The 23,804-nt window shown below is 34.3% G+C and overlaps 1 protein-coding gene across 3 annotated transcripts in view; it reads right to left on the bottom strand.

Annotated features, from left to right (window-relative positions):
- Nucleotides 1–23,804, bottom strand: part of LOC149805377 (uncharacterized) — a 43,596-nt gene extending 19,792 nt beyond the window's left edge. The window contains exons 1-5 of one of the 3 annotated variants that reach the window (XM_089949813.1): nucleotides 23,732–23,804; nucleotides 18,984–19,680; nucleotides 17,297–17,382; nucleotides 16,179–16,259; nucleotides 8,964–9,077 (exon numbers count right to left, since the gene is read on the bottom strand). In XM_089949813.1, coding sequence (XP_089805939.1) covers nucleotides 8,964–9,077; nucleotides 16,179–16,259; nucleotides 17,297–17,382; nucleotides 18,984–19,647 — 945 coding nt within the window. In that variant the 5' untranslated portion in view covers nucleotides 19,648–19,680; nucleotides 23,732–23,804. Of the gene's footprint in view, nucleotides 1–8,963; nucleotides 9,078–16,178; nucleotides 16,260–17,296; nucleotides 17,383–18,983; nucleotides 19,681–23,693 lie in introns of all 3 variants that reach the window. The other 2 variants (XM_089949805.1, XM_089949816.1) reach the window with 2 other exon arrangements.

Genomic DNA, 23,804 nt, shown 5'->3' with positions numbered 1-23,804 from the left:
ATTATGCCAAGCACTGTAGATGTTTTATTCACACTAAAAATACAGTTAAGAAAAACAAAATTTGCAAAAGCATATTCCCTATTAGTTAAAAACAAAATCACTGGTTTCAGAACTGCAGTTTGTGTCTGGATTCTAGACTTCCTCTTATTAGATCGAAGCAGACTGGTCCAACACAAACAGATAAACCTTTTAAATAAGGACAGTGAGTCTAAGACAAGGAGAAAATGGGGGCTCTGGAAGAAAAAATCATAAATCCAATAGACAAAGGTACAATTTTCATATCTACTCATGAACCAGTGAAAATGACCAATCTAAAAGAACTTCTTTCATGTGTAAGCCTTTAGTAATATGAAAGTCTCCCTGAATCAAAAGTGCTTGGATTCTATAGAAAGTAACAAGCAAACTTTTGATTCCTAGCTCCATCTAAGGTGAAAATGAAAATAATTTCTAGCGTGCAATAAGGTAAGGTTGGATTAACACTGCTTTTAACTCAACTTCAGAATCCAGTTTGTTCATGTAACTTTAAACTTACTTTTGATTCCCAAACATTCAACTAGAAATGCTTTCAGACATCTTTTTTGTATGATGGGGAGGTCCCCCATACCAACTGTATCTATGGAAGTAAACATGGATAGAGAAAAAAATGCAGAATGACAGCTGAAAGGTACAACATGAGCATTTACTGACCATGATGCATTTCTTTAATCTTGTGTATCAGTATTATAAAGTACTGGAGTATCATTTATTTTTGTTGGGTTCAATTTTCGTGGTTTTGTGAAACAGGGCATTGTCATGGGTACTTACATTTGTGGTTTTGCTTGTCAAAGTTTGCATATTTGTTGGAATTTAATTTCATGGTTTAATCTCAACAAATACCCAAAACAAAGAATACAAAAGAATAAACCTATGCAAATGCAGAACGGTGGACACTTAAATGTTTAAAACAATACTGCCACCTGGGTGAGCACAAATCAAAAACCTGTTAAGTTCAATACTTACACTGTGTTTTCAACCAAGTGAATAACATCAGTCAAAGCTGATGTAACCAACAACACTAAAACAATACTTATATCTCTATGAGCACAAATAAAACACCTGTCAAGATTAATCAAATTTGCGATGTTTTCATTTGAGTGCTCAACATCAAAGGAAGCCGACGCTGCCAACAACACTAGGCCAAACAGTAATTAAAGAAGAATTAAAGTCACACTTCCACAAGTTATATGCTAAACAGGTCATGGACGCCATTGCCAAAAAAATGTTACTGTCCATAAAAACTCATCCAGGATGTCCAGACACATTGAAATTCTCCATACAATATGTTGATTTTATTATATGAACAAAAACAAGTCTTAGGGGTTTATGCTACTCTCTATTACCTGCCTAGTCTAACAGCCCAAAAGTGGGTCTTGATTAACAATATAGTGGACATGTTAGGCCCATTTGCGGGCATTACCGAGGAAGTAAGTGACAGCCAAAAACCAGTATCCATAATTCTTCCTATGCTGAAAATGCTCTGAATGTTGCTGGCTCAAGAGCGTGAAGCAAGTCAAGGTATTCAGACAATGTGCCGTGATATGTTGACGTCAATGAACATGCGCTTTGCTGACATTGCTGGCAACAAGAGGCTTGTCTTGGCCACTGTCTTGGATCCACGATTCAAACAATGCCTATTCAACAAAGATTTACTTGTGACCAGATCCAAAGGATGGCTTAGAGTAGAATGTATCATAGTTGTGTCAGCTGACATGCAGGAGGAACTTCCCGACAAAAAAAAGAAAAACTGAAACTGAACAAATGCCACTGGACCATCAATGTCGCGTCCCTGGGATTTGTTTTATGTGGCCTGTGATAAACCTGTCTGTACCATCAACGAAACAACCCAAATGGCTGACAATGTTGATGCGATGCATGAATTGTATCTGGCTAGCCCTCTGTTGCCACAAGAAGAAGACATATGGCTGGTTTCAGTTATCCTACTTGGCCATATTAGCTAGATGCTATTTGTCTGCACCAGCTTCAAGTGTGCCAAGTGAGCAGCTGTTTAGTGGTGCAGGCCAGATTTTTTCGGATCGTTGTGGATTGTTATTTGATGAGAAGGAAAAAAATGTTACTGTTGCTTAAATACAACCTACCTCAACTAGGCTTTCAGTTTTAGCTGCAGCCAGCATACAGTGACGTCTAACTTTTAGTCTTAAAGCATGCATATTATCAATTGGGCTATTGCTATTAACATTTTTTTTAGCCATTTACTGAAATCTAGTAATGGCGATCTGCATCACTGAATGTAAGTTAAAGGACTAGCTTAATACATTTTCATTCATTTATGTCTTGAATTGGCAAACCATAAGTTTTATCAGTGTTAGTTTTAAAGTTTTTAAAGTTTTATGTTTGTGTGATCATTGTTTTCTATAAATAGAAATCGGGTTCTGTTTGTTGTTGTACAGAAGTTCAAATTCACTTGCCATATAAACACCCTTGTAATAACTTACACGGCAAAATGCATGCTTGCATTACACTAATAGGTTTATGTTTCTGAACCAGTCATTGTTATAAAACAAATGATAATAAAATAATTGGTCTATATAATCGGTATCGGCAATTTTAATAATCAGCTATACGTGGTATCAGCATAATCGGCCAAAAAGTGACATCAGTACAGCTTTATAATTATCAGTGGTTTTGACAAAGCTGGGTTTGTTTAATTCAGCAGTTTGGGGATTATTTACCTGAGAAACTTTTGTGAGTACCATGATACTTGATTGACAGAATGTTGATACCGTGGCTTTGTCCAAAATCTGTAAAGTGTGAGCTTTTATTTTCTGATGTAATTAGTGTATATACATAGTTTTTCATTAATAATAGTGTTTCAATAAATAGTTATAGTATCATACAGGGTTGTTGTTCTTTTGGATTAAAAATGCATGAATAAAATGAAATGTGCTTCCAGAAGGATTTTAATATTTCAACAATAGTTGTACTCAAATGAAGGATCGATCTGAATAAGTATTAAATTTAATTGTCATATATTGTTATATTGTATTATTTTTTCATTCATTTTCAGTATTACTATTCTTTGAGTACCTTATGCTTTTTCAAAATTTTCTCTCTATCCTTACTTATTTCACATATTGATTTAAGGCAGTGAGTGTAAAATTACAGCTATTTAGACAGAAAGAAGAATGAATAATTTTGTTGATTCTTACGGATGTTGTACGTTTTTGTTGTTATCTGTAAAAAATAGTTCCAAACAAAGTTGAAATAGTAAAAGTATATATTTTTGCTAACTATAAATCAAAGAATAAATGTCCATCCAAATAAACTGAACATTTTACAATAGACAAAACATTTGTCATTATTCTTGAGAAAAGAAGATTACTGGATGCAGAAATACACATATTTACTTTGATGTATTTGTGACTGGATATTTGCAGTATTTGATTTGGAACATTAGACTGTTCAGAAGATATAAATAAACAAATCTCTTTTTAAGTCGGACTTGCATCACATATTTACTGCATAAATATGCTGTAGCTGGATAAAGTTCTGTTAGCTGCGGAGACCATTTATGTTTACAGTCTTCTGTGAACAAAGGTGAGATTATTTACTTCAGTAAGTTCACATTTAAACAAAGCTCGTATATAGGGTGGATTCCATGTTACTGATACACCGCCCCTCCATCACCACCCCCACCCTCACTATACTCTGAGCAATACCCGTAGTTTTACATGTTATTTTACTTGTTGTTATTGTTCTGGTCTTGGGGTTTTTGCCATTTTTCATGTTATGATACACCACTCCCTCGATAACTCGCGCACATCGGGGTCCAGAAACAATGACCGCACTATAAGCGAGGGGCGAGTTATCGAGGGACCTATAAAATAAGCCCAAAACCAATAAAGTGATTGACGACATAACGGAAAAATAAGGGGGGGGGGGGGGTAGGCAGATTATACTGTTGAATACTCACTTTATAATCGTTCTGAGATTAACTGTTAATAAATATCTCTTCATAACGGTGTACTTTATTATTTTCTCATAGGACAACATTAAAAATTTCAGGATAAATTACAGTATATGAGGCGATCATCGAAAACATTATTTCACGTGGTTTCCGTTCGCTGAACATGTGTACCACTTCACACATTGTGTACTACGTCACTAAGTTTTATGTTGAATTGTATACATTCTAGTTTTATTGTTTGAGCCAAATTAGAAGTTTTTTATACACAAAAGATCGACTCTTTTCGAGAAACAGTGTCGATCGAACGATAGATAGATAGATTTGAATGCGATAGAAGTAAAATGGAAAAAAAAAAAACAAGAGTTAATCAGTACTGACATATTTAATTGGTCTACAAATTTAAAACAACGTAAATTAGAACAAGTTAATACTTGCCGTTTGTGCCACGCTTGACAAATATCAATTCACTTTTTGAAAAAATCAGTTAATTTTTTCTGTGTGTGTTACTCCTTGGTTTCTCTGCCGCCGAGCAAAATCCCTCAGATTTCTCAACTGCATGAGCTTTACGTAGTCAACATTTTGGGTCTCGAGCCACCTTATGGCAATATCAAAATATTTGCTTCCTGTGCAGAGGGGTGGGGGTGCAACATCTGTGGCTGCATCACTTTCAACACTTGTGTTACTCCAGTTAGAATCGTCTTCTGCTGCAAATTTGTTCGCTATAGAAATAATTATAGTTTCATCTGACATGTATTCGGCTGTAGGGCAATCATTGTCAGCACAAATCCACTCCTCCATCAAGAGAAACGCCCATCTCAGGACCATGAGTCTGTACTAATTTCTCCCAAACAGCCTCGGCATTAACGACATCAGTTTCACTGAAACATTCGAAGTCACTATCGTCGTCGTTGTCTCTGTTACTGTTTTGCTTTACGTCAAAGGCAGCTCCAAGACCCTTAATCCAGCACCCGAGGTCTCTTGTAATCGATTTTTTTTAATGCAACAAACACTTCCCCAAGCTGTTGATCAAAACAAAGCCGGTATGTACATGTAATTAGGTTCTCACTGAAGTACTCACGGGTTTCGATGTGACGGTCGATTGACTCTTTTCATGTTTTCAATGAACAGACTATGTTGTGATTATAATGTTTACACTGAAACGGAATTAAAGGATTAGAACGTGACTTTCACACAGGAAGTCGTTTAATTGGTGTTTATTTCATTCTCTGTTGCCACCTGTTAACATTTACCAGAAGTTTTCATTGATCGCTATTTCACCAGACTGTTTATTTACAGTATAATGACAACTATTTATCCTAAAAACTTACATAATATATGATATCTTTAAACAGAGGTCTCGCTAGGATTTTAAAACTGGGTCTTTCTGCCTCTGAATTCAATCACTAAATATCAGTATATTTTCTCACTCGGCTGCCAAGTCAAAGCCTTTGAACTAGCCGCCTAGCTGTTGCATCATGTTCTTTTTTTTTTTTAATGTACTCTTATGAAATAGCAACAGTACATCAAAGAGTCTTTCATTCACTGAATTCTGTCATTGTAAATATCAGCACAGTAAACTGATCAACACATTTTCCCACAAAGCAGGTGGCTGAAACAGGACCGGCAAATCTTTGAATTTTCCCGCGCACCTATTACATGCGTACGGAGGACTCCCGCCTCGGTGATTTTCTGCGTCCCAGATCAAAAATTGGCGTCCAAATACGCGTAATTAAGCGTTTTCGAGATCTCTGAAATTAATTCTTCTCTAGAACTTGCAAATTGCAAAATATGGATTATATTTTTACGGGCATTAATCACCATTTTCGATGATAAAACGAGCAATGTATCAAGGTTTAATTTATCAATTCTTATCGTAATTTTTTTCATGTTCAGCATATTTTAAAGATATTTTAAATACATTTTGTCTGGAAAAAATTGGGAGCCAAGACGGACACCGCGTTATAAGCGGGATCGCGAGTTATCGAGGGAGCGGTGTATGTTGCACATGACATAACAAACCACTGAAGGGATATATTGGCAATATTGAAACAGATGAGACCATTTTCCCCCATTCCCTTTTGTGAGTTGAATCAAAAAATGACGGCCAAAAATGTTCAATGAAAACAAAAAAATTCCAGAAGGCAGGGTTTTAAAAAGTTTCCCATGATCGCAGCCAATCAGTAAAGAGAATACTGAACAATAATTTCAGGGGCTTATTTGGACCAATCAGAATCACATAACGTGATACATTCACATGTTATAATATAAAATCAACAATCCAAAGGCAAAGTGTACCAACTATGTGATAAATTTGTATATATAATACAGTTTCCTTGCAAATGTTCATCCTTGTTTCTTCTTCAAATTGTCTATAAACAGAAAATCTTTACCAGAACCCATTTGATCTCTCTAGCCATAGTTATTACTGTGTCAGATGTTAGCCTATGCCTCATAATACAGTGAACTGTTTTTAAAACTGAATTCCTTCACACAATCAGCTGTTTTGTTAGTAAAAGGAAGAACCTTCACAATTTTTGGCTAGTTTTATTAAATTAGGGAACTTGTCTTCATGGTATCCAAAAATAATTTTCCACAATTCATAATTCAGTTAAAAGGTTAATCAACAATTTTTCAATCTTACATACCTGGAAACACAATATTCACTGTCAGTACAAATTTATGTTGAATTGTTTATGACTGATTGTATTTAAAAGTAAGACTTGCACAAAAGTTGGTACATTGTGTAGAGATGTTACACAAGAGATGAACTAGAAGATGTATACTAGAGATCAGTATGTGTATTTCATTATGTGGGAACCCATTCAACAAATGATTGTAATATGAGTGGCCCAATAAAAAAGATCATCATATTTCTCATATTCTTTCTTTTATTAACAAAATGCATCGTGTTATGTACATTTAATTTAATTATTTGTTTGTTATCTATATCAAAAAATGTTTTTTTCATTACATGCTATTGTAACATAACAATGTATACCGGACTTGACCTTATCCAAAACAGAGTTCATTTCTGCTTGATATAATTGACTTTTTTAAAATTTTCTTTTTATTTCATTTATGTCAACAACTAATACATAGCTAAATTATTCTCTATGTGTATGAGGTTAATGTCAAGATTATTATTCAGGTAAACAAAAAAGATTAAAAATGTTGATTTGACTCAGGATTTGGAGTTTCCTAAGTGAATTTTACAGGTTATTGTGTTGTAAATAAACAAGGCTCATTAGATCATTCTAGAAGGTTATTTTTCATTAGGTAATGGGGTTTTATATATATAGAAAATGCAAATTTTGTGACCTGAGGTCAAGTAGACAAATATATAATCTTGTGATTGTGAGGATTTGGTCATTCCTGCTTTAACATCTAGCACCTTCAAGTTGTATTATGTTAAGACTAGTTTTGGCTGAATTTTATTTTCTTCAAATTATAGAATTCAAGTGATTATTTTCTCAGGAATTACAAAAGTGCTCTGGTAAAATTCTTGGATAAAGACATTCCCTGGTATTTATAATATATTCAACATGGAATTATATTACTGTGATACAACAATAGAACACTGACACATGAGCACTCCATAGGCTATAACAGACACATCATTGCCTTCAGATTTGGATCTCTTTGGGACTTGAACTGAATTTTATTCAGGACTTTTTATTTTTTAGGACTTGTGTCTATCAATCTTGGATTATTTTGTGATTTAATTCACAATCCCAAAAATGTTTAATTTTTTAATTTTCACTTTGTATTCTAGGGAATTAGACTATTTGTTAAATTTTACAAAGCTTGTTGTCTTTCACTCTTTTCTGTTACTTATTTTAAGAGCATATACTTTTAACAATCGTTTCCAAAGTTTTCTTGTTTCCTAACTGCATTTGATAAATTTGTATATAAGTGTGTCACCCTCATAAGATAAAACTGTATATTTATATTTATTAATTATTATTATTCCATATTATTCCAGGTGGCTTCAACACTTCTTTATTCAAGTCAAACCATTCAAGATTATGTTTTCAATACATGAAAAGCAGAATCTTTATCTCTTGTAATATTCCACTAAGCCATGGTAATTAAAATATGTATACAATTATAGTTTTAAATTTTGGAAAGTACCAAAATATTCTCGTACGATTCTTTGTTAGAAAATATTTCTCCTTCATGCAAAGTAATACATATTAATGACTTTTTGTGGGTGTATCTTTTAGAATTTTAAAAACGAAAACTGTAAAGCTTAGAAAGAGCATACCATGCTGGCTACTGTAATTCCCCTTATAGGATGCATATCATATGATGAAGTGGGCAACAACCACTACACAATTATATTGCTACAACTTTCTGGCAGTAAAACTTAATTAATCCACTACTTGCTCTAACAAAATCAGTCACAATGACCACAATGCCAGGTCCATGGTGGAATCCACTGCAACAGCACTGTTTTTCCTTAATCCAGTTTATATTGTATCTGGTTTCATCAACAACAACAAAAATAGAAAAGAAACTTTTTATATAAAAATACAGCCTCTAGTGAAGAGAGAAATTCTAAGAATCAAACATCAGGACACCCCTTACTTGCATGGATCTAGCAAATTCATTCTAGTACTGGTTAATATTCAAATTTTGGGGAAAACATCGGGCCAATTTACTACTGAAGCTATAAACATGAATTCAAAAGTCTTTTAGAAATAAAACCTCTAGCGCCGTACAGTGACCATATAAAAAGCAATCTGCTGCCCTTACATGATGATGGGCAACATAAAGATGAAAGAAACAGGATCACATCATCCTAAAGTTCACATGGCCTGTGGGAACTCATGTTTGGCCTATTTTCATTTTCAACGCCTAATATGTAAAAAAAATTCCATCAATGAAACCATTCTAGAGACCCTCTCAGTCTTTTTAATTTATACAACATAACACATCTAGTGATTTCTGAGAAAGGCTCCATACTTTCCTTTTAAAATGCTAATTAACCAGATGATACCTTCATAGCATGGACCACTGCCTCAGGTTTGGAGGGACTTGTTCCTCTGACAGGTGGAGTCAAAGATGTACCCTCAGAGAACTGAGTTCCTACAGGCCGCTCTCTTCTTGCACACTGTAGAAAAATGCGACATTTCAACAACAACAAAAAAAAACAAGCAGAGCTGTGAAGTCTCACCACTGCAAACACTTCTGTGCTGCTAAATTCTAAGCCTTTCAATGCTCACCTCCCACCCCCAGACTGCAACTGGGGTTTTAATGCAAATTCTGTTACATATATGATGCACCATGCAGCTACAAATGTGTATGTATGTATGTGTATATATATATATGTACACACACACACACACACACATATATATATATACACACACACACACACACACATATATATATATATATATATATATATATACACATACATGTATATACATATAATTACATTAATTTGGTTAAACTTACACTTCTCAATTTCCATCATTACTTCAACATGCTTTCACAATATCATGACAAACATTAATTGCAACACATTTACATGCTAAAGCAAGCAGTGGTAACCTTAAAGTGTCCTGCAGAAAGACAATTTTGCACTGATCGTCTATACTACATAGATGGTTTCTTTATTCCATTCTGAGTCCAAAAAGTCATTGCTGAAAGTTATTTTTTAAGACTTCATATTCTCATTATAACTTTGAAGGGTAAACAAATTCTAGAACAAAGATGAATATAACACATTTCATTATTTTTTAAATCTGTTTTGAGCAATCTTATGAAGAAAAGTGAACTTTATCTTTGACACATCCACGTTTGTATTATTTCACAGATGGTACACGTTACCATTACCATGGCAATTTCAACTGCTGTCCTTCAAAAGCTAAAATGTGTTTAAACATCACTAAAGTACACTGAATTTTTCAGTGAAACTAAACTTTGTATGCTCTAATTAGTGTGCGCATGTTTCCAATAGATGTTCTGCAATTTTTAAAGTCAAAACAGTATTCACAAAGTGCCATTTTGTATTTAGGCCCTCGTTTTTCTTTCAGAAATGTGAGAAAAAGAATCCATCATTATGCTTCTATGTTGAGAGGGAATTTCCACCCTTTCAAATTACTGCATCTGACACTCGGCACAGCAAACTTCTATCGATTTGGTGTAATTTTCCTATCCAATACTGATGCAAATGATGGATTCAAGTATTCCTTGACCCCAAGGTCAAATTGGCAGCATCAGAACTACCGTATTTACCGTATATGTTGGGACACTGTATTTGTTGGGACACCATAAATTAATTTTAAAAGTAATTTTTTTGTGCACTGTATGTTCTGGGACACATCGTTTCTTTTGAGTCGTAAGTTGTGGGACACCATTTAAATCATTCGAAAATTACATGTTGGAAATTGCACTTCAACTGAAATTTTATTTTAAAAAATATAAAACTGTATACTTGAAATAAAACTCTTCAATCCACTGCAGCAGCATCTCATCAACACAACCCTTCTCCTGCACAAGTACGATCTATTCTTTTGGTACATTAATATATTTTTAGCTTTCTCATACCGTGAAAAAATGTTAGAGACAACACACCACCTGAAGCGGAAACTGCAAGGACAAAAGTCAGATGTTTTCAAATCTGCACTAGTCTTGCTAATTCTCACACTTCTGACGCCCATCTTATAGTCAGTCCATCCAGGAATGCGATCAAAGTACACTAGAGTTTTATCCATGTTAATGATCATATTGTCGGCGAAATGATCTATTCATCACATGATTTTATTTTGCTCCAAATCTTCTGGATGATGCTGGGTCATCGATGTTCACGTACGAAGCATTATATTGTAAGCTTTAAAAACTGTTCCACTGTTTCACTTTATTTTAAAAAATGTCGTGAATACTGGAGAAAAGAAACCCAAGTTAGCTTCCATATCTCGGCTGTCTTTGTTTATTTGAAGATAAAATATAAAAAATCGACACACGTAAAAGAATCCAAGTCGGCTTCTGAGGTCAGCTTGCTTTGCAATAAAATAATCTTTGTATTGACATCCATTAAAAAAAATTCGGCTTCCAAGTCCAAAGTCGGCTTCCGACGTCTGCTTGCTTTGTGATAAAAATAACCTTTGTCTTTGATGTCATGTCGGTAAGTTCAAAGAAGAAGTTTACTGTTGGCTGCCAGCTGTGTTTATTTACCACCAGGGCTTCTATGTGCTTGGCATTTTTTGTAGTAATTATTATAAAGGTGCACTGATGTCTGCGGATAAATAGTAATGATACTTTTGTAACCCGCGCCGGCGAAAAGATTTTCACTTGCACTCAAGTGAATGTGTTTTTAAATAATTATTTTTTTTGCGAGATACTGTCATACAGTAGACCTGGATAAAAATTATTCTTGGCTATTTTGAACCTAACACCGTGCAATGCGTGAATGGCAGTTGTCTTCAATATATCGGTTGATTATTTCCCTCTCGTTTGCAAATTCATCGACATATGTGCACAAAGCACTATATTGCGTCAAAATTTGTTGAATTGTTTCAATTTATTTTCAAAATTCCCGTGAATATAATTGAAAAGAAACCCAAGTTTGCTTCCATATCTCGGCCGTCTTTGTATAATAAACAACAAAAAAAAATGTATAAAAAAATCAGCTCACTTCACAAAATCCAGTCAGCTTCCGATGTCGGCTTGCTTTGCAATACAATAACCTTTGTATTGATATCCTTTACCAAACAAAATAAAAGTAACCAAAGTCGGCTTCTGAGATCGGCTTGTTTTGTAATAAAAATCACGTTTTGTCTTTGATGTCCTGTCGGTAGGTTCAAAGAAGGAGTTAACTGATTGCTGCCAGTCATGTTTATTCACCACCAGGGCTTCTATGTTCTATGTGTTTGGCATCTGTGGTTACAATTAATACAAAGTATCACTGACGTCTGCGGGTAAATAGTAAGGATAATTTTGTAACCCAAGATGGTGAAAAGATTGTCAATTACACTTAAGTGAAATGTTTTCAAATGATCATTTTTATTTGCGACATACTGTCATACAGTAGACCTGGACATAATTCAATCTTGATTATTTTGCACCCATCACCGTGTCATCTGTGAATGGCGTATTCAAGATATCGGTTGACTATTTCCTTCTTGATTGCGATTTTGTTGGCTCCAGTTTTCAGTCGGATAACATGTTCAAACTTTGGAGCACAATCACACACAATTGCTTCTCAATGTTCATGTGAACAACGAGGTGTGTGGTATCGGACATAATTGATACACGCTACAGTATAGAATCCTACGCTTATGGATTTTGTGGAAATATTTTATTCTTAAATGCTCATGTTGAAAAAAAGGAATAAATGATAACAACACAAGGTTAGTTTCTTTCTTTTTATTATCAATTCAATGTTTTATTGATCTATTTTATTGCAACGTGCAGTGGGGTGGGGGGGAAGCACAAATGCAATACAATTTTATTTCGTTTCTTAAGTCTTGGGACATATGACCAAAGTGAAAAAAAAATTTCACAATAAGTTCTGGGACAGGAAAAAAAAGAATTATTTTATCATGTCCCAACATATGCGGTAAATACGGTATTTAAATATTGGAAGGCATCCTTTAATGAAAACCCCAAACAAAACCATCTTTCAAGCAAGAGGATCAGGAGTAGTGATAACAAAATTCTGGAGTTGGCTATGATACCATGTTCGAGATCAAACATGGCCCATTTTTATGAAACTAGCTACAGAATGTTTGAGGGTCACCTTTTTTTAATTAAGACTAACAAGACGTCATAAAAAGTCTTTTAGTTAAAAGCCCATTTGATATGACCATCCATTCACCAGTAGTAGTGTTAAAACAAGATTTTCAAGACTGTTTCATGGTGGCCAAACTAGACTGGTACCAATTTCACTTAGAACCACCTAGTCATCATAAGCAATATCTCCATGTTTATATGATCATTCAGGAGTAATACTAGTAAGATTTTCAAGATGGCTGCCATCATCACCATGCTGGATTCCTGATTGACATTATTTTCATTCAGCACTATCTCATAGCTGCCAACCCCCTAATTAAAAAATACTGACTTCTTGTGACAAAAATACTGATTTTCAGGAACAAATACTGATTTTTAAAATTTTAATGTATATGTAACTATTTACTACATATACAACCATCAGTAAAGTAGGACAGTGCTTTACATAATTATTTAATGTCAAATATGCACGTGTTGTACCATATTCCATTCGGGTGCCCATTCAGAAGGTGCACGAGTGCAACACACTCAGACACATACTTTTTATAGTAGCATTTTCCACACCTTATTTTTTTCCAATCATTATCAATTTGAATGTATCAACTTTCATTGATGATCCCAATTCTGTGTGATTTTCTTATTTAACTGTTTTCATTCTAGCATATGAGTAATCCTTTGCGATTTTACTGTCTGGAAAACGTGTGTGAAATAAATCACCAGCAACACTAGTAACTGAAACAGGAAGGTTAATTTCCAAAAGAAATTTAATAAACCAAATTTCGATCAAATTACATCAAGGTTCTCTCTGGTATTTATATACATCGTAAGTTCAGGCTGAGTTGTGTATGATGAAACAGCAAGCTGATGTTTATTAGCTTTTACGTACTCTTTATTTCATAGGTACCCAATAGCGAAATCATGTTACACAGCTTGCAAACCATATAGTTTTCTCCTTTACTAGATGGTTTCACAAATCTAAACAAGATGGCACAATTGTCCTTCTAGTTCTGTTTTTGTGTCTTTCCTGGAGAAAATTCTGAATATTCTGCTTTCCTATTCAACATGATTAGAAGTTGAATATTACGAAAATGAGATACAGTGACAGCAGTAACTGTTTATGTGAAATCCAATATGGCAGATAAAGACAGGCATTGTAGCCTCGATTTCGAATGAACCAATCATATTGTAGAACTGTATTCCTATATATATGCGACACATTTCTTTCAGAATGGAACCGAGTGCCCGTTCTAAACTGAAAATTGCAAGGAATTTTTTAAATATTTTTTTTAAAAATAAAAAACGCATTATTTGCCAAAATAACATACACCCGTATTCAGGTCGAAAATACGGGACAAATACGGAAAAAACGGGACAGTTGGCAGCTATGCTATCTAGGCATCATAAGAAGTCTTGCAATGCAATCCTCTTGTAAATACAACCATCCATTCTAGCAGTAGCGATGAGGAGATTTTAAAGTTAGCTTCTGTGGCTGCCATAATGGATGTCAGATTGAGCACTGTTTTCTTTTAGGATTGCCAGACATCATATGAAGACCTTTAGTAAAAACCCTATGTCAATATTATAATCCATTCTGATTAGCAGCCTTAAGACAATTTTTGAAGGTGGCTGCTGTGGTGGCCATATAGGCTGTTCTATAGATTCCATTTTCATTTAGAACCAACTAGTCCTTCGAATGAATATGTTTGGTGGCAATTCTACCAGTACTTTAATATGAATAGTTTTAACAAATGTTTGCTAATGGATAATGGATGAAAGGCTAAAAATGAGTTTATATTTTTTTAAACATCCAGTTAGTTATCAAAGCATTCATAATACTGATGTGGCCAAGGAGCCATAGTGGCTCTGTCGTTTCCATGCCAGATTCATGACCAATATGGTGCTAGTACAAACCTTACCATCAGATCTGCCCAAGATGCACAGGCACGGCACTTTGCTTCAATTGCTGCAGCATTATACAAACTACTTGTTCTGCTGTGTCATAAAACACCCCCCACAAAACAAAACCCAAAAAATGTAGCCATTAGAAGAAGTAGTGGAAAATATAAAAGAATAACAAGTTTTGTCTTCTGAATTCAATGTGTCATCAAGTTGATGAACTTTGTGAATAAAATAGCAGTAGGATCTAACAAATTTCAAAATCAAAATGATAAGCAAGCAGAAACTTGGAAAAGTATCTGGTAGACCAGCTAAATATTAGTCGAGCAGAAAAAGTATTTTGACATTAAAAGAAATTCCTTGATGACTTGCCCTTTCCCTTGTTATGCCTCATAAATACTTAAAAACCTCTTTGTGAAATACTTTTATAGCTAGGTTTTCAAACAATACAGAACAAAATCATGATATCAAGCCTGGATTTTGCTCATTATGAAAAGATCTTGATGACATAATCACATATTCCAAGTCTGATTGAAACTAGATCAGAAATATGACCTCCAAAGTGGTCATGAATTCAGTCAATCAGATGCATGATGCATTAATATTCAAGGTTCTTACAAATTATTGAAGCCACCCAAGATCCTGATTTTAAAGTCCATATTTCAAGTTTTACCAAAATCAGATCAGTAATGTGGGTTCAGGAGGCATAACTAACTCAGGCAATTAGATGCAAGATCATCCAATTAGTTATCTGTTTATATTGCTCATTACTGAAATTATCATAGATCTTAATTATAAAAGAATATGTTCCAAGTGTGATAAAAAAAAAGAGTTGAAATATATCTGTCACGGTGGTAACAATCTCAGCCAATCTGATACAAGATAACCTCATTACTCTGGATGGATCTTGTGTATTATCAAAAACATTTTAAAGTTATAAGCTTATATTTCATCTCCAATCCAAACTGGATCACAAATTGAGCATTCACAGAGGTAAAAAAAAACCTCAGCCAATCTGATACAAGATCACATAATTATTATGTATGGATCTCAAATTCACCTGTGATCTAAATAATATAAGCATATATTCCATGTTTGATAAAAAAAATTAGAGCAGAACTACTGCCTCCAAAATAGTAATAAGTGCCACCAATCAGATGAAAGATCACTTCATTAGTATGCATGGATTTTGCACATTATTAAATGCATCCAGGATCTTAATAAAATAAGCATAAATTCTCATTTGACAGAAATAGGGCCTTCAGAGTGGCAACAAGATTAACCAATCAGATGAAAGATCACCTCATTAGTATGCATGATGTTAAAAATTATCAAACTCATCTGAGATGATGATATAAACCCATATTTTAAGTCTGATTAAAATCAGATGAGAAATATGGACTTCAGAGTGGTAACAACCAATTGCTCATGGATGAACACAAAACACATAATTAATGATGCAGAACAAATTCAGGACCATGCCTTAAGCTCATACAGCATATGAGCTAAAACTTAACAGACTTTGTTACTTGTGTCATGATTAAATTATCTCTTGAAGACTTGTAAAATTCCTTCTTACCTCTCTGTCTGTTAGTGGGCTTGGCCCTAATTCTGCAGCTTTTTCAGAAGTGTAACCATCAGCACTATTTCTTTCCACCCTCTACCAATAAACAATTGTATTAAGTGTTACTCATTTTATCATCATCTCAACCATTCTTTTTACATTCATTCTAAAAAATACATCTACCAATAAATGAAACAAGTATCAACACAAAAAAATGCACAGTGAAAGCTGCCTAAGTAGACACTGTCATATAGAGGACACCTGTCCAGAATGAAAATTAAAGACTGATGCCCTAATGACTGAAAAGATTTCCTTTTAAGTGCAGAGTGTTGAAACCATGTTTGATATTCTTCAGCAATAACAAGATTTTCAAATTAGCTTTTGTGGTGGACATACTCGATGTCAAATTGGCACCATTTTTGTTTAGGACCAACAAGGCATCATAAGAAGTATTTTGGTAAAAAACCCATGTTGATATCACTTTTCATTTTGGAGGAGCTATGCTGATACAAAAATTCCATTCAAAAGTAGTCATGAAAACAACATTTTAAAGATGGCCACTTTTGCGATAGCCCCAATCTGCAGCATTTTTATTCTGGACCAACAAGACACCATAAGAAATCTTCTGGTGAAAACCACATAGCAATATTACTTTACATTAAGAAGGAATAGCAATAAAACAATTTTCAAGATAGCTAGTGTGGCTGCCATTTTGAACATCAAGTCTACTGTTGAAAACCCCATGGCAATATTAAATTTTCTTCTTGAGAAGTATCAATAAAAAGATTTCAAGAAGGCCACTCTAGTGGACATACTAGCTATCAGCACCATTTTCATTTAGGACAAACTAGACATCATTAAGTCTTTCAATGAAAACTTCATGTTGATGCAACCGTCTGTTAAGATGTAGCAATAACATGATTTTTAAGATTGCTTCAACTGATGCAGTACCATTTTAATTCTGCACAAACTAAACCATGGAATGAAAGTAAATGTAAAGTTTCATGGAAATCCTACAAGTAGTTTAGAGTGAAAACAAACTTGTGCAAATGGTCAAAGGATGACAGACCATCCCATAAGCTCTTCTGGACCAGTACAGCTAAAATTTCTAAGAACATTAAATATGTCCATACATCAAATACCTGAGCCAGTAGGATCTTCTCCTCTTCCAGATGCTTTATTTTCTGCTCCAACAATTGAATATACTCTGTTGTGGTATCTGTAGAAAAGCAAAGATCTTTGTAAACTATGTTTCTCTGAGAATACTTGACCAATCACCAAATGTTAGGATGGAAGCTTCTTTACCTCTAAAGCCCAACAGATGAAAATATTGTCTTTTCCTTCCAAGTAACATTAACACAAACAGATGAAACCATTACCCATTACATCCCCTGACCACTACTTTGGTGACTGGATTTTTACTCGGTTGTAGCGTTCAGTGGTATATCTTTAGGGATGCTCACATTTGCATCTATAATTATATCTCAGATCAAAATTTTCCATTCAAAAGCAAGGTTTGAAGAGATAACTAAAATTTCATGAGCTGAGATTTCAGTTGTTGTTGTTGTTGTTGTAGGGATTAATACCATTTTTCAGCACACGACAGGCTATACATGGCCGCCAGTATTAATGGTAGAGGAAGAACCCGGGAAAACCCCAGAAAGAACCACCAACCCACAAGAAGCTACTAGCAAGCTTTCTCACATACCCACATTGACCGAATCCGAGACTCGAACACACGCAGACAGAGGTGAGATGGCAGTGATCCATAACAGAAAGCGCTTTAGATCACTCCGCCCCACCCCCCGAAATTTCAGATTACATTGAATGTATGAAGTCTTAAGTCTTGATATAAGGGCTTGTGAAGTTATATCCACTTTCTCACATAACCACATTGGCTGAATCCGAGACTCGAACCCACGCAGAGAGAGCTGAGATGGCAGTGATCCGTAACGAGAGCGCTATAGACCATTCGGCCACTCTGGGCCCCACATAAGAGAGAAACTGCAGGCAATGTGTTTGAAAATACCCAACAATGGGCACCAATGCCAGTATGTTGGAGGACAAAATAAAAAACCGCAAACAAATTTCACATAATTATTTACAAAATAAAAAATTATTGTAACATGTAGTCAACACAATGGGTGAACAATACACCTTGTCACATATAGATCCATTTCACGATACACAGCATATGATAAAATACAATATCAATGCACAATATCAACTTGATGGTCTTTTCATCTTTTGAAGGTCTGTCAGTTGTTGGGTGATGCCATTTTATATCTGTTGAAATACTGTTTGTATTTCAAGTAGACAGATTACAGAGATACAGACTTGTCATCTGTTTCGTATGCCATTCTCATTCTTAACACAAAAGAAACCAATACTTCCAAGCAAACTAACTGTCAGCTCTCAGTGATACTTCTATTGATTTAACCCTTTAGGCCATGACACAAAATAATGCATTCAGTTAAGTTCTTACTCAATGAAACTGTGATTAAAAATTTCAAATACTGTATTACAAATTCAATTATTTTTGTAAAGTCATGAAATTTTCATCTAAACCATTAGGCATATATTATTTAGAGTGTCAGTAATACCTGCAATTTTAGGTTTTTAATTCAATGATTTCAAGTATGACTTGTCTATGATAACTACTCTGGCACCAGTCAGACCTCTTCCTAAAAGGCAATTTAAATAAATGACCAATAAACATCTAACAAACATTAAAATTATTTATTAGAAAAGTATGTATCTTTGTGCTCAGAAAAAACATGCATAGCATTTAAATTCAATAACCACATCTATTTAAGATACCTCTACTTTCACTTGGTGCTTCAGATAGTTGCTCCTCCTGTACTGAATCATTGCCATTTAGAGTCTCCTCATTGCCAGCATTAGTGCTGTTACTACTACCATCACCCTCGTCTCTCATCTGTGTGAAACGGAGCCTCTCTTGATCAAGGTACAAACAAAGCTCCTTCAGATCTATATTGTCAGAAATCAGTTCATTTTGTTTGGTCTCAAGATCCTTTAATTTTTCTTGGTATGCTGAAACTTCACTGCGCATCACACTTGAAGTGTATCTACCAAACCTTTGCCATTCCTTGGCAAGCTTACGACCTTTGTGCCTATCATCATCCAAGAAGAGACAGAGGTCTCTCAATTCTTGATTATCATCCTGCAAATTCTGGTTGATTTCCTTTAGGTTTCTGATTTCAAAAAGCAATATCTGGTTTCTCCTGTTAAAATCTTTCATGATGGCATTGTGCTCATTCAGAAAACTCTTTAACTCGGCCTCCAGATGTCGAACGATTCTGACAAGCTCATCTGGTCCCTTTTGCTGAAGCTCTTCATCCCCAAGCTTGGTGAGAGAGGTGATGGAGGCACTCTGCCCAAGTGGCTTGTAGGAGCTGGGAGGAACTGGTGTACTTCTGGCACTGGAACCCGAAACACTAGTGGGTGCTGAAGGAACATTCATCCTGTTGGCATTGTCACACAAGAAGCAAAAATTCTGAAATAAATAAACAAATAAATAAGTTACTTATATTGCCCGCCTTTTCAAATCCAAAAGGTTTTGATCATATTAACCAACCTTTTTTTGCAACGTGGTGTCTTATGACCCTTTAGACTATAAATAAAAATTGGTTACATATTTTACGAGCCACATTTACAGTAAGTTGGGTCATGAAATTTTGAAAAATATTCCAATAACTGACAATTTGTAACACATGACCTTTGACCCCCTGTAAGAGACCCAAATAAAGATGCCCAAAATTGATTTCTTTTTAGACAAATTTATCATAGATAAAAAGATATTTCAAACTATCAAATTTAAAGAAATTTGCATTAATTTGTAAAGAGGAAATATGATGACAAATATATTAACAGACAAATAGCAAAGTTATCACAATATTACCTTCAGCAGGTGTAAAAGCATGGTAATAACAAAAATGTTTCTAAATACTGATACAAAAATATATCTCAGCTGATTAAACCAAAATATTGAGGTTGGGACAAAATATTGAGGTTGGTGATTTCTGGTGATGTATACTTTTTTTGCTTTGTTGGTAAAATGCTGAATACACCAGTACTTTATGGTTTGAGACTAGTAAAATAACTTGTCAGGGATGCAGATCTTGGGAAAATTAAAATTATATATTTAACTAAACTAAAAATCACTATTAAGCTTTAAAAATTTAAAAAGTTATTTAACAAATAAAAATATCACTACAAATCAATTCATTATAGTAAAATGTCATTCTCTTCATTTGTTTTGTCTTAAAAGGTACGACTTACAAGACAATTTGAAATAATCTACAGAGGTCTCACTAGGATTTTAAAACTAGGAGTCCTGGACTCCCATTTTGGTAAAATTAGGAGTCCCACCATCAAAAGTTGCAGTTTTGATGGTGGGACTACTATTTTTACCAAAATGGTAGTCCTGGAATCCTAGTTTTAAAATCCTAGCGAGATCTCTGCAAATTTATGGTTTATTTATTTGCAAAAATACTTGTAGTAAGTTTAGGCAAATAAATAGTATCTGATTTGCTGTTTTTTCCCATATTTTCGCAAATACATGTCAAGTCAGAAAACAGCTTAGACCTTAAAGCGCATCTCGCAAATTCCACAACATAGCATTGTCCCATACATTTGTGACCTAAATAATTTGCATTTTAAAGTTAAATCTTTAATAAAATAATACCTAGGCTTTGGTTTCAATGATTTGTATATTTTTTCTGAATATATTTGCCTGATCATTTAAGGAAACAGACAATCTAATAAACTGGTACATCCCAGACTTAGCGAAGTCCGCCATTATTTCCTGTTAGGCCTACTGGTTCACTTACAGTTTCAAAAGTAATTTTATGACGAAATAGTGTACAAGAGGCAGTTAATATATATCCAGATCATCGATTCTGATCTTTAAAACACAAGTCCATATGTTTAATCATCAAAGGATAGCATGCAGGAAATTGATAGGTGCTACCTTACTCGGAAAAGAGTTAATGGTCAATCAGCTATCAAAACATAATGCTTGTGAATGGGCAAGAGTTTGTTTGTCAACATAATTGATATAAAAACTAGGCCTAGCTACTGATACCTTGATGAATACATTTCACTACAACTCTAGAACTAACTGGGCTGAGGCGAGGGGCATTTATAAAAATAATGGTATGGTCAGTAAATGTACCTCTTAAATAATCACAGGGCGAAGTTGTTTTTGCTTTCCTAACAGAAGGTGAAGTTTACATTTTTAGGCAACTTGTCACCCACTTACGAATGGCATTTTGTCTAAGTCTCAACATGTCTTGATTATGAGGTCACGTGCACTGCTTATTCTGCTACATTCGGAAATGAACACAATAACGAAAGCTAAAGTTGTTTATTTGATGTCCTTTACAAATGACCACACCTACATCTCTGAGTCTTTCTGCCTCCGAATTCAATCACTGTAAATATCAGTACATTTTCCCACCTGGCCGCCAATCAAAGCCTTTAAACTTGCCACCCAACTATTGCATCATGTTCTTTTTTATGTACTCTTATAAAATGTCAACATGTATGTACATCAAGGGGTCTTTCAGTCACTGAATTCTGTCATTGTAAATATCAGCACAGCTAACTTATCAACACATTTTCCCACAAAGCAGGTGGCTGAAGCAGGACTGGCAAGTCTTTGAATTTTGCCGCACACCTATTACATGCATACAGAGGACTCTCGCCTCAGTGATTTTATGCGTCCCAGATAAAAAACTGGTGTCCAAATAAGCGTAATTAAGCGTGTCCGAGATCTCTGATCTAAATTTGAACAGTTCTTGTCAAAACAGGGTATCAGGTTCCAATCATTTATGGTGTTACACAAGAAAGTTGTAAAATTTCATTTACTGTTCATAGTGGCAATCACTATTTTTCACAAATCTTTGGCTCATGCAAAATGGATATTTCTCATGAAGAAATAAATAAGCCAAAAATAACCTAAAAGAACATGATTTAGTCTTGTCAGTCTACTTGATCTTCCACATTTGACTTTCCCACACTATCATTATCAAGTTCATACTATCTAATGACTGATCTTAGGTTATAAATCTTACTCTAAGCTATTTTATAGTCTGATTATGTGGTTTTTACAAATTCCACAGACCATAAAGAACAGGAATAGTATTAGGGCTAAACATGCTGCTTCTGTATTTTTCAATGACAACATTTTTAAATGTTTTAAAACTAAGAATACTGGAAAATATTTACTGTTTAGACAAAATTTATTGTATACGGAAGTGAAGTGCCACTATAATCAGATTCACACATGTCAACCTATGTTTACAATCACAAGTAGTAAAGGAGATGTGCTACCTTAAATTCAATTAAAAATCAGCATAGTGACCAGACAGTTTATACAATATCATAAGTTAATTAATCTGCAATTATGCGTTTTTCCATGTATTTCAAGAGCAAAGTAAATGACCACTTAAAGAAACATACAATGATTAAAAAATGAAATGACCATTGAATAAAAGAACATTACATCCACATTACTATTATAAAAATCGTGGGACAAGCTTGTTATAGGGCGAATTGGCTAAGTTGGTTATAGGCTGAGAACATTAAAGGACCAACTCTGCTATGTGCCAAGTTGTCATGGAATCCTTGAAAACTCTTAGTTAAGAAAATAGTTCATAAACATGCATACACACATTTTAAATTAAAATTCTAATGCCAGTGATAAATGAAATGAATATTGATAAACTTAAAGACTACATTCATTAATAACATTTTTAAAAAATATGAAAAAGTGCTAAATAGTGAAATCAGTTAACATGGATTCAACTCCAGCTTTAAACTAAATTTCATTTGAGAACTACATCGATCATCACATGATCAGTAAAATTATTATTAGGATACATTAATAATATTTGACAAAAATATAATTTAAGTTTTGTTTAAATACACAATAACACAATACACTTTTAATATTAAATATGATGTACTTGAGTGTATTTGGGTATATCTGAGTGCATTTGAGTAAAAAGATGCACCATGATTTAGAGACAAGTTTGCAACCAACGATACGAATCCCTGTGGTTTCCTGTTTTGCTCTTTAACAATTTTAATGATATACAAAACAAGAAAGTTATTTCTCTGGGAACTGTCCCCAAATGTCAAATATTTGTCAGGGCTACTACATAAAATATGATCTAAACTGTGAATTTGACAATCAGAACTTAACTTTTCCCACATTTATAAAGGTGTGGACATTAATCATATTTTAATTGAGGGTCGACCCTCGTACACTCCAAAACATTTCTCCAATATTCATAAAAGGAGCAGGAATGGTCTGAAGAAGAAAAAAAAACACGGACTTAAATCGCATCAGATACTTGTGCTGCTGTGAGGATTAAAACGTCAATGAGTCATGATGAACCAAACATATTTGTGTTGCTTTAAACACTTTATACAGGGTATATTTAAATTATTTTGTATTGCTGAATTCTGTACAGAGCTTTTCTGATTAAAAAGAATATGTACCTTCACCAATTACAAGTGCTATAGCCAGTTATTCTTACTTGGTAAACGAAAATATGGTTGTTTTAATATCCATGTCTATCATGGCTCTTCCACGTTTCCGGTAGTTTTCAT

The sequence above is a fragment of the Sinohyriopsis cumingii genome, chromosome 2 (assembly GCF_028554795.1).
Source record: "Sinohyriopsis cumingii isolate HCF-2022 chromosome 2, ASM2855479v2, whole genome shotgun sequence".
In the NCBI taxonomy this organism is placed as follows: domain Eukaryota; kingdom Metazoa; phylum Mollusca; class Bivalvia; order Unionida; family Unionidae; genus Sinohyriopsis; species Sinohyriopsis cumingii.
Note: the sequence above shows the minus strand (reverse complement) of the source record. Positions and strands in the feature narration are given on the sequence as shown.